Below are 12,664 nucleotides of genomic sequence, written 5' to 3'. Positions count from 1 at the left end.
TCAATTGCCCTTCCAAGTCCTTTGCTGTCTCTGACAGAATTACAATGTCATCGGCGAACCTCAAAGTTTTTATTTCTTCTCCATGGATTTTGATACCTACTCCGAATTTTTCTTTTGTTTCCTTCACTGCTTGCTCAATATACAGATTGAATAACATCAGGGAGAGGCTACAAGCCTGTCTCACTCCCTTCCCAACCACTGCTTCCCTTTCATGTCACTCGACTCTCATAACTGCCATCTGGTTTCTGTATAAATTGTAAATAGCCTTTCGCTCCCTGTATTTTACCCCTACCACCTTCAGAATTTGAAAGAGAGTATTCCAGTCAACATTGTCAAAAGCTTTCTCTAAGTCTACAAATGCTAGAAACGTAGGTTTGCCTTTCCTTAATCTAGCTTCTAAGATAAGTCGTAGGGTCAGTATTGCCTCACGTGTTCCAATATTTCTACGGAATCCAAACTGATCTTCCCCGAGGTCGGCTTCTACCAGTTTTTCCATTCGTCTGTAAAGAATCTGCGTTAGTATTTTGCATCTGTGACTTATCAAACTGATTGTTCGGTAATTTTCACATCTGTCAGCACCTGCTTTCTTTGGGATTGGAATTATTATATTCCTCTTGAAGTCTGAGGGTATTTCACCTGTCTAATACATCTTGCTCACCAGATGGTAGAGTTTTGTCAGGACTGGCTCTCCCAAGGCCGTCAGTAGTTCTAATGGAATGTTGTCTACTCCCGGGGCTTTGTTTCGACTCAGGTCTTTCAGTGCTCTGTCAAACTCTTCATGCAGTATCGTATCTCCCATTTCATCTTCATCTACATCCTCTTCCATTTCCATAATATTGTCCTCAAGTACATTGCCCTTGTACAGACCATCTATATACTCCTTCCACCTTTCTGCTTTCCCTTCTTTGCTTAGAACTGGGTTTCCATCTGAGCTCTTGATATTCATACAAGTTGTTCTCTTTTCTCCAAAGGTCTCCTTAATTTTCCTGTAGGCAGTATCTATCTTACCCCTAGTGAGATAAGCCTCTACATCCTTACATTTGTCCTCTAGCCATTCCTGTTTAGCCATTTTGCACTTCCTGTCGATCTCATTTTTGAGACTTTTGTATTCCTTTTTGCCTGCTTCATTTACTGCATTTTTATATTTTCTCCTTTCATCGATTAAATTCAATATTTCTTCTGTTCCCCAAGGATTTCTACTAGCCCTTGTCTTTTTACCAACATGATCCTCTGCTGCCTTCACTACTTCATCCCTCAAAGCTACCCATTCTTCTTCTACTGTATTTCTTTCCCGCATTCCTGTCAATTGTTCCCGTATGCTGTCCCTGAAACTCTGTACAACCTCTTGTTTAGTCAGTTTATCCAGGTCCTATCTCCTTAAATTCCCACCTTTTTGTAGTTTCTTCAGTTTTAATCTACAGTTCATAACCAATAGATTGTGGTCAGAATTCACAACTGCCGCTGGAAATGTCTTACAATTTAAAACCTGGTTCCTAAATCTCTGTCTTATCATTATATAATCTATCTGAAACCTGTCAGTATCTACAGGCTTCTTCCATGTATACAACCTTGTTTTATGTTTCTTGATCCAAGTGTTAGCTATGATTAAGTTGCGCTCTGTGCAAAATTCTATCAGGCGGCATCCTCTTTTATTTCTTAGCCCCAATCCATATTCACCTACTACGTTTCCTTCTCTCCCTTTTCCTACTACCGAATTCCAGTCACCCATGACTATTAAGTTTTTGTCTCCCTTCACTATCTGAATAATTTCTTTTATCTCATCATACATTTCTTCAATTTCTTCGTCATCTGCAGAGCTAGTTGGCATATAAACTTGTACTACTGTAGTAGGCATAGGCTTCATATCTATCTTGGCCACAATAATGCGTTCACTATGCTGTTTGTAGTAGCTACCCGCACTCCTATTTTTTTATTCATTATTAAACCAACTCCTGACTTACCCCTATTTGATTTTGTATTTATAACCCTGTATTCGCCTGACCAAAAGTCTTGTTCCTCCTGCCACCGAACTTCACTAATTCCTACTATATCTAACTTTAATCTATCCATTTCCCTTTTTAAATTTTCTAACCTACCTGATCGATTAAGGGATCTGACATATCACGCTCCAATCCGTAGAACAAATTTGTTATAAATAAGGAAATGTGTGTTAGGGGATGAGAGTTTCTATGGAAATATCACCACAAAAACTCAAAAGGCACGATTACCACTAATCTCCAACTGCAGCTGCCAGATCACTTTTAGGTCAGAAGAACATTTGGGAATAATGTGTTACTGTGGCCTTAATTAAGGTGAAAAGTTTATCATACAGTCTACACGAGAGAACTGGCAGGTGCTAAGCTAGTTGCCTTAAACGTCTCTTTTGATTTGACACAGGGAAGCTGTATTTTTAACACGAGTTCTATTGTGTTTCTATCTTAGCACGAGTTCTATTGTGTTTCTATCTTAATGATAAACACTATTACACTGTATCTTCAAGAAAGAAACACACAAGAACTCATGGCAGAAATACAGCTCCCACTGCCAATCACACTAGGAACGTCGCATACTTTACTTAATCAGCTAAAATAGAGGGCAGATCAGCTGTCTTCTTGTTCACATGAAAAATACAAGCATTTGAAATGTACTGAACTGATTTCCATACAATAAAAGTACCACTTACTGGAGGATCTACTCACTGGAGAAGGAAATCATGTGCCATTACACTGTTTCTTACTCATAGACATGTTAGAAGGAGTTTACCTGTTCAGTATCATAAAATATGAGGTAGTCTTGGTCAAAAAGTTGACTTCACCCTATGTGGCTTATTTTGTCATTCCTAGGTGCTCTACTTCCTGCCATATCATTTCCTTGAGTTCTTACATACTAAGGTATCTAATGGAAAGGAACCTCTTTTCCCATGCTTTGTAGGTGGACAGGGGAATAACAGATGTTTTGCACTTGTTATCTACTCTAAGAAGATTGAAGGACACTTGGAGAGTTGAAGCTGCTGAAGAATTTGACAGCAAGAGTATGTCTCATTTACTCCGGCAGATAAGATCTACAAGACTGCATATATCTCTTCTTTCAACACTGTAAATTCATTTGAATGTTGAAAACACTACAGGGGAAAACTGCACAGCAGCCAACAGAATCTCCATGTTAAATTGCTTGTACAAATATTGTCACATAACCGTGGTATTCAATTAAAGTAAAGAATATTAAACTCATTCTCTTTCTCGGCAAGATGAACTAATATAAAGCTCTCAAGTTCCCAGTTGAGTGACTGGTTTGAAATGTGCTATTTTGACATACTCATTCAGCTGGAAACCTGTGAACTTCATATTAATAAAATATTTTCAGAGATAATTCTTATAAATTAAAAATCTGTCCAAAAGTACTTCAAAATATCTAATATAATTCTGGCTGCCTTCAGTTACCAAGGCATGGCTCAAGATTTGATATTTCCCTGACATCAAGAAACACTAGACCATACTCTGTTTGGCTCAAATATTTTTGTTGCATGTAGGAACAAAAATGAAATACGAGTGTGGCATTCTTTGCTGGGAGTCCACTTCTGGGGAGTTTGGCTGCATGTTGTTGTTGTTGTTGTTGTTGGGTCTTCAGTCCAGAGACTGGTTTGATGCAGCTCTCCATGCTACTCTATCCTGTGCAAGCTTCTTCATCTCCCAGTAACTAATGCAACTTACATCTTTCTGAATCTGCTTAGTGTATTCATCTCTTGGTCTCCCCCTACGATTTTTACCCTCCACGCTGCCCTCCAATACTAAATTGGTGATCCCTTGATGCCTCAGAACATGTCCTACCAACCGATCCCTTCTTCTGGTCAAGTTGTGCCACAAACTTCTCTTCTCCCCAATCCTATTCAATACTTCCTCATTAGTTATGTGATCTACCCATCTAATCTTCAGCATTCTTCTGTAGCACCACATTTCGAAAGCTTCTATTCTCTTCTTGTCCAAACTATTTACCGTCCACGTTTCACTTCCATACATGGCTACACTCCATACAAATACTTTCAGAAATGACTTCCTGACACTTAAATCTATACTCGATGTTAACAAATTTCTCTTCTTCAGAAACGCTTTCCTTGCCATTGCCAGTCTACATTTTATATCCTCTCTACTTCGACCATCATCAGTTATTTTGCTCCCCAAATAGCAAAACTCCTTTACTACTTTAAGTGTCTCATTTCCTAATCTAATACCCTCAACATCACCCGACTTAATTCGACTACATTCCATTATCCTCGTTTTGCTTTTGTTGATGTTCATCTTATATCCTCCCTTCAAGACACTATCCATTCCGTTCAACTGCTCTTCCAAGTCCTTTGCTGTCTCTGACAGAATTACAATGTCATCGGCGAACCTCAACGTTTTTATTTCTTCTCCATGGATTTTAATACCTACTCCAAATTTTTCTTTTGTTTCCTTTACTGCTTGCTCAATATACAAATTGAATAGCATCGGGGTGAGGCTACAACCCTGTCTTACTCCCTTCCCAATCACTGCTTCTCTTTCATGTCCCTCGACTCTTATAACTGCCATCTGGTTTCTATACAAATTGTAAATAGCCTTTCGCTCCCTGTATTTTACCCCTGCCACCTTTAGAATTTGAAAGAGAGTATTCCAGTCAACATTGTCAAAAGCTTTCTCTAAGTCTACAAATGCTAGGAACGTCGGTTTGCCTTTCCTTAATCTTTCTTCTAAAATAAGTCGTAAGGTCAGTATTGCCTCACGTGTTCCAGTATTTCTACGGAATCCAAACTGATCTTCCCCGAGGTCGGCTTCTACTAGTTTTTCCATTCGTCTGTAAAGAATTCGTGTTAGTATTTTGCAGCTGTGGCTTATTAAACTAATTGTTCGGTAATTTTCACATCTGTCCACACCTGCTTTCTTTGGGATTGGAATTATTATATTCTTCTTGAAGGCTGCCTGGTGCAAGACTTTTTATTTGACGTCCTGCAGTCAATTGTGCATTGATGATGGTGAACTGAGAATGAAAACAACACACACATTAAGCTCAGAGTGGAGAAAGTCCCCGAACTGGTTGGGAATCGAACCTGGGGCCCCATGATAGAAAGTCTGGAACACTAATCACAAAACCATGAGCTGCAGGTTGCTTTTAGGAGGTTCACGAAAACTAATTCTGTAATACGAAAGACAACAGCTAGGTATGCGGTGATTTTGGGATGGAAATAACTTGTAAGTCTGATAGATTATGAGGAGCTGCTGCCAGATAGTGAATGAGAAGTCTCTGGCTCTTGTGCAATGGCTGGGTGTGGAAGGTGACCTTGGAACTTAGGGGTAGAGGGATCAGGGGCAATGTGGATTGAATTTGCCGCATTGGCATTGAATCTGCAGCTGAGTTAGCAACTCTTCTAACTATAATCTACTGTAGTTACCTTGAACACAAAGCCACACCCAACAGTCGGAAAAAGCATAGGTTAACACCCACCTATAAGAGTTGTAGTAGAAGTGATCCACAAGCTACCAACCAATATCTTTGACATTGATTTGTTGTAGGATCTTACAACATATTCTGAATTCAAACATAATGAGGTATCTTGAACAGAATGACCTCCTCTATGTCAACAAGCATGGATTCCAAAAACATCAATCATGTCAAACCCAATTCGCACTTTACGCACATGACATATGGAAAGCTTTGGATCAAGGTAGTTAGGTAGATGCAGTATTTCTTGGTTTCCAAAAAGCATTTGAGTCAGTATCACATCTATGCTTATTGTCAAAGGTTCGATGATACGGGGTATCAAGTGAAATTTGTGACTGAATTAAGGACTTTTTGGTAGGGAGGACACAGCAAGTTAATACTGGAAAGTAATTGTCAGATGTAGAAATAACTTTGGGCATGCCCCAGCGAAGTGTGTTGGGACCCTTGCTGTTTATGTTGTATATTAATGAACTCGAAGATAGTATTAATAGTAACCTCAGACTGTTTGTAAATGATGCAGTTATCTCTAAGCACTGTCTGAAGGAAGGTGCATAAATATTCGGTCAGATCTTGATAAGATTTCAAAGTGATGCAAATATTGGCAACTTGCTTTCAATTTTCAGAAATGTAAAATTGTGCACTTCACAAAACAACAACAACAACAACAACAACAACAATATAGTATCCTACAACTATAATATCAATGAGTCACATTTGGAATCAGCCAACTCATACATAAACCTGGCTGTAACACTTTGTAAGGATATGAAATGGAATGAGTCACATAGGCCCTGTTGTGGATAAAGCAGGTGGTAGGTTTCAGTTTACAGGTAGAATACTGGGAAATGGCAATCAGTCTACAAAGTAGATAGCTTACAAATCACCTGTGTGACCCATTCTAGAGACTGCTCAAGTGTGTGGGACCCATATCAAATAGGCCTGAGAGGGGATATTGAATGTATAGAGAGAAGGGCAGCATGAATGGTCACAGGTTTGTTTGACCTGTAGCAGTGATGCTGAAAAAATTGAACTGGCAGACTCTTGAAGATACATGTAATATCCCGAGAAAGTCTACTAACAAAGTTTCAGGAAACCACTTTAAAGTATGACCCTAGAAACATACAATAATCCCCACATATCTCTCATAGGGATCGTGAGGATAAGATTAGAATAATTATAGTGCACACAGAGGCATACAAACAATCATTCTTCCTACACTCCATACATGAATGGAATATGAAGAGACCATAATAACAGGTGCAATAGAATATACCCTCTACCATGCACTTCATTGTGGATTGGAGAACATGGATGTAGATTTATATTCTAGACCACACTTATAATAAGATTCATCCAGCTGTGATGTTAAAAGATTGCCAATTAGCTATGCACTGATTCATGGGAATTAAAAAATATAATTTCACACAGAGAGAACTAAAAGCTATGTTTGTCTTTACCAGACTCTTGGGCAGACATGGCTTGCTGTGCACTCCCGATAGAAGCAAGCTTCATTAGCTGCTCAGATGAGGTGAACTACTTTGCAGCTGGTGCACTTTTACAAGTGCAGACTTACACACTCTTACCTCCCATATCTCTAGGGGTCAATGCAATAATGTTTTACACTTGATTCTTTATGGTAGTGCTGGATGATTTTGAAAAGATGAAAGGCTGGTGGGCCTTTTTTGCTTTGTTAGAACAAATATACTTAAGTCACTTTAATTTCCTGAGTCTGCTTTTCTTACAAGTAGGCAGGGCAATCTAAAAGTCAGATGGCATAGCTCCAACCACAATTGACACAGTACTACAGAAACCAAACAATGGAAATGCCAGGTAGGAATATCAACAATGTAGGAAAAAGACAGATTGCTACTTACTGTAACGATGACGCGTCAAGCTGCAGACAGGTGCAATTAAAGGATACTCACATATAGCTTTCCACCACAGCCTTCATCAGTAAAAGTCACACACACACACACACACACACACACACCCCTCATGCACACGACTTCCAAGTCCAGCATTTTGGGACAGACTGGTATGCAAGCAGCAATCAGGTAATCAAAGCCCTGGTGAAGGATGCAGTTCAGTTGTTCCAGTCTGGTTTGGTAATGGGTGATGACGGGGACACTGCTTTGTGGCTGGTTCTTGCTGGGTGGTGGGAGGATTGGGGGTGTGAGGGGAAATGGCATGGGAGATCCATTTGCAGACTACGTCTGGGGGGGGGGGGGGGGGGTCCTTGATGAACGGCCACTGCCAAACTTTGACCAAGAGTAAAGTAGACCACACCATGGCACACCATGCAGCTGAACATAATAAGCTTGATTTCAAAGGCTGCTTCACTACCCAAGCCATATGGATTCTTCCCTGCGCTACCAACTTTTCTGAACTATGCAGATGGGAGTTATCTTTACAGCACACTCTCTGCTTCTGTAATTATCCCAGCCTCATCCTACAGCAACATACTGTCGCCATGCCTTCCACCCAAGAGTTTCCACCCTCTCTGTCCAATCACTCCACCCCATTCTCATATCTCTTCCTGTTTTTGCAGCCCCCTGCTGATGCATCTGCCCATCTTTCCCACTCCTCTCCTTATTTGCTCCTTTTTTCCCCCACCTCCCTGCTCCACTACCTCCTGACGCTGCACCTGTTGGCAGTCTAGTCCCTGCACACTCCAGCACACAGTGTTTGTCTCTCTCCCCACCCGTACACTACTGTCCCTTCCCCTTCTGGCTCAAGATGCTGGAGTTGTCGGTCATGTGCACGTGAGGTGTGCTTGCTCTCTCTTTCTCTCCCCCTCTTTGTGTGTGTGTGTGTGTGTGTGTGTTAGGGTGCCCTTTTACTGACAAAAAAGGCTGTGGGCGAAAGATACATGTGAGTGTCTTTTAATTGTGCCTGTCTGCAACTTGACATGTCTTCTTTATGGAAAGTAGTAATCTGTCTTTTCCTACATTGTTGGCAGTACAGCAGAAATTCATTTCAGGATCACTTTCATTGGTTTCTGTGGCACATCACTTCAAAGGCTGGTTTCAATGCTGTGCTTTACTGGGCACTGTCCTGCTGGAGGTGATACCTTGTTGGGTTCATCTTACCTTTGAGCTCACACACCCTGCCAGTTACAGGGGGACCTACAGTTTAATGTGGTATTGGAACCACAGGGCAACTCAGCATTTTTCACACTGACAAACATTGCCAGTGGTGAATGATGAGATAAAGGCCAAACAAATAAAAAATGCTAAGACCTTTAGACATATAGTCTGGTACTTAACCTAATGCCTGAAAGTTCCATCTGAAACACTGTTATTAAAACACATTAAATGGACTGGTTAGTTGAAGCAGAGTTTTAAGTGTATAAAACTTCTTTTAATGAACTTTGCATGAACAGATGTGTTGAATGAAGTATGGAAGATTAGGATTAAACATCCGATCAATGACTAATTCATTAGAGAGGCGGCCAAGCTCAGACTGTGGTGCAATTGGAATGGAAATCAGCTGTGTCCTTTCAAAGAAACTATCTCAGCATTTAGTTAAGTGGTGTTGGGAAAGCACAGAAAATCTGAATGTGGATGGGGAGATGAGCTGCCATTCTGCAAAATCCAGGGATTTACCAGTGTGCCACCTTGGTTGGAAAATGAGTTGAAAATCAAACAAACATCCCTATCTTTTGCTTTTGCAACTGAACTTTTTCATAAAATCATAATGGCAGTCAAGCCATGAGCCTTTTATTCTTCCTTTAAATTGCTCATTTGTAAACCCACAAGTACCAGTATGTTACAATTACTTTGCTAACTTGAGGGTGTTGTCCAACTGAGTACTGTTCAGACCTGATTACTCCAAGTCATTTTGAATCCTACACTGTAGTAGGATTCTGAGATGTTCAGCCAATGTCAGAGTTGCTGTTATCCCATAAAATGCTTTCTATATGTACAATGGTAACAAGTTTTATGGTGTTTTTTTCCCACTAATGGAAAAAAAATATGATCACGATTTAACAGCATGTCAATGACTAGGTCATTAGTGACACAGCACGATCTGGTAAGATGAAGATTGACTGAGAAGCATAAATCTTGGCACTCACCTTAGGCCTAACAGAGAAGGAAAGCCACAGGAAACCTAAATCAGAATATTCAGACAGGGATTTGAATCATAGTTCTTGCTATTATAAGTCCACTTGAAGCACTTCATGGTTGTCCACTTTGATGTGTTGTGCCACTTTCTACAGTGTATTTGTAGTCATTTTTCTGCATTTTATTGCCTTTATATTTTTTGTTGGTCAAATATGGCAATTTTAGCTGTCACTGAAGCATGGACAAAGTTACGAGACTGGTGGAACAGAACAGCCTCCAGCTGGTGAATCTGGTTTTCTTAAACCAGAATCCAAACGGTGTTAACCTGGAAGTGCTTGTTATTTGGGACGATCCAGGACACATGTGTAGCTTACTGAATGCTGGAGATCTGGTGTGTGTCACTCACCTCTTGCAACTGATTGCAAAGAGAGAGGTTAATAATTTATTTTTTGGATGCATGAATGTCAGAATTTGAGGGAAGAGAAAGAGAGAGAGAGAGACAGAATCACAAAACTGCACTCGAAACAAACAAAGAGGGAGAGATAGAGAGAATCACAAAACTGCACTCAAAACAAACAAATTACTATTTATATTTTTATAGGCCTATTAATGTTAGGAACAGAGGCCTAACAAATGACAATACTATACTAAAATAAAAAGGCTGAATTGCAAGAGAAAACAAAGGCACAGCAAAAAGATAATCAACTCACATGAGTCTTCATTTCCATTCTCTGTTGCATCAGTTTTCCAAAGAAGCATAAGTTCTGATATGTCCGGGTTGAGAAATGGGCGATCATATTCCAGAAATATTTTGTCAACTGTTCCAAAAAGAAGCCTGTTGATTGATTCAGTCTTATATTGAGGCAATGGAGGGCAGAACATTGTAGATGCCCTTTCTTTCAAAACTCCAAGTGGTACTGTGCATATAACATGATCAGCATAATAAGTGTCACCATCATCACACACTATTTCTACACTTGGAGGTAAAACACAAGAATCTGAATTTTCACTGTCATCCTGTTGACTACACTGTCCTGAAGCAGAATTCACTGTTGACTGTTGAACACCTGTGCCAGAACTTTCACCACTCTCAGCACTGCACTGAGATTTTGTGCTACTTTTTTTATCTGCTGCTTCACAGCTTCCTTCCCTGCTTGAATGTTCGACAAATTTTGGGAAATCACCAGTGACAGTCCTATCAGAGTCATCAGAATCATTTCCTGGATCTCCATTTGCAAGAATGTCAATACCCGAGTCACCTCCAGGGCTTGTCATATTAGATAACTGCATTTCGTTACTGCAATTCCATCTCATTGTTGCCACAGGTTTACCTGTAACAATATTTTGGGGAGGTATGACTTTTGCTATGGGTTCCAGGATGCTGCTGTAACCAGAAGGTAGCACAATGTTTCCTCCTTGAAGTTCAGTGTAGCTGCCCAATTCTAGCAGATCTATTTCATCCATGGAATGACAACCAGTAATACAAGTTTCGCGTTTTAACAAACAATCAAATATTAACTGCCGTATCTGACGTTCTTCTGGATTTTGACAGTGGTCTAAGTACAATGCAGCTTCTAGATTAATGTGTTCTCCTACACTGTGAACACCAGCTGGAGGCAAATAGTGGCACAGGAAATATTCCTCACAACGTCGAAGAAAACATACGTAGGCCTCATAAATCTCCTGCAATACAAAATTACACATTAGTTAAATATTCAGTGGCAACTGTTCTCTGATCAAAGTGTCTAGTAACACAATGAAATTCAGAAACTGTCACTTTACCTGTAGTAACTGGAATGGTATAAGTTTACCATCTTCTGTAGCAGCTACAACTCTGTGCGGTTTAGGGACATGGACTATATCTATGAGCCCATTTGTCATGGCTAATTCGTACATGGGATTCCCAAGTACTCCATGGATCCAGTTGGCACCTAATTCCACCCTATGATGGTCTATAATGAAAAGTCAGAATCAACTGCCCTCTGTAGCGTTAACAGTCTACTCCAAATCTGAATACAGCATTTAGTAATGTGTTACTTTTCTTATCAATTTCATTTATGCGCGTATTTACATTGTTGACAGGTTAAAGGAACTTACCGGTTGGAATAGAAACAATTCTGCCACCGATTCTTCTCCTAGCTTCCAGTATCTTGAAGTCAGTTACGCCATTTTTTACTAAATGATGTGCCGCTGACAATCCCGCCATACCTGCGCCGATTATTAGTATTTTACACCTGTTACTCCCCACTCTGTCTTTAGATGCCGCCATGTTTATAGTCAGCTGGGTTGGTGCACCTGTCATATTTTCAAATACTGCACTCTGCCGGTGGGCCAGTTTATTGTTTTGTCGGCTGACGTGATGTTATTGCATGTGCAATGCCTGAAAATAATAAAGCGTCGAACGTGTTGTTGGAGAGAAAAATTCGCTTTGAGCAAACCTCGAAAGTTCACTACGACAATGAAAACAAAGTGGAAGAACTGTTCTTCGAAAAGGATAAGAGGTATTACACGGGAAATGATCACTCCACCGGAGCGAAGGAGGGCGACAAGAGAAGAGGTTAGTGATGTATTTTAATTACTATGGTGTAACAATCAGATAAAAGTCACCGAGCGTTACGTTTTCCTAAATTCAAGTACTCTGTATCAAGCAACAGGAGATTAGATTGGAATACGTGTGTAATTCTGAGTACATAATTGCTGTGTGCTGTATTGGAAGTTGCAGTTACAAAGTGATTAATGAAATTCTGGAATTGTGCAGTAGCCCTTTTTAAAGTTACTTTGTTAGTTGGCTCATAGTAATATACCACACATAAAGGGTGTACATAATGATTTTTGTTGTCGTTATTGGTAATTGTGGGTGCTGCAATGCGGTTTATAAAAACGACTGACATGTACCTTGTTTCATTTATTAGTTAATATCCAAGGTGTGCTTCATAAGCAGGAGATTGCTAAATCGAGTAATAGTAGCTATGCGAACGCAAACTCGTGCTTTTGTTTAGTAGCGGCTGGGATCATTGATTGAGAATACATACGTGTAGCATTAAGACAAATTAGTTACTACCATAACAACACGCGTCTTTTGAGAACTACACTTGTGGAGAGGGTGTTGATTATACTTGTTCACA

General features: G+C 40.0%; 2 protein-coding genes across 3 annotated transcripts in view; one reads left to right on the top strand and one right to left on the bottom strand.

The window, feature by feature from the left end:
• The window catches only part of LOC126088950 (spermine oxidase), a 110,497-nt gene extending 98,656 nt beyond the window's left edge, over positions 1 to 11,841 (bottom strand). For both annotated transcript variants that reach the window (XR_007520312.1, XM_049906873.1), the window contains exons 1-3: positions 11,637 to 11,841; positions 11,322 to 11,491; positions 10,250 to 11,222 (exon numbers count right to left, since the gene is read on the bottom strand). Coding sequence is in view for 1 of the 2 variants with exons in the window: in XM_049906873.1 (XP_049762830.1) it covers positions 10,250 to 11,222; positions 11,322 to 11,491; positions 11,637 to 11,841 (1,348 nt within the window). In the remaining variant the exon portion in view is untranslated. The remainder of the gene's footprint in view (positions 1 to 10,249; positions 11,223 to 11,321; positions 11,492 to 11,636) is intronic.
• Positions 11,842 to 11,849: 8 nt separating this feature from the next.
• The window catches only part of LOC126088898 (protein TAPT1 homolog), a 141,114-nt gene continuing 140,299 nt past the window's right edge, over positions 11,850 to 12,664 (top strand). Inside the window, exon 1 of the mRNA XM_049906869.1 lies at positions 11,850 to 12,096. Within this exon, the coding sequence (XP_049762826.1) occupies positions 11,916 to 12,096 (181 nt within the window). The 5' untranslated portion in view covers positions 11,850 to 11,915. The remainder of the gene's footprint in view (positions 12,097 to 12,664) is intronic.

Source organism: Schistocerca cancellata, chromosome 1 (assembly GCF_023864275.1).
Source record: "Schistocerca cancellata isolate TAMUIC-IGC-003103 chromosome 1, iqSchCanc2.1, whole genome shotgun sequence".
NCBI classification, from domain to species: domain Eukaryota; kingdom Metazoa; phylum Arthropoda; class Insecta; order Orthoptera; family Acrididae; genus Schistocerca; species Schistocerca cancellata.
Note: the sequence above shows the minus strand (reverse complement) of the source record. Positions and strands in the feature narration are given on the sequence as shown.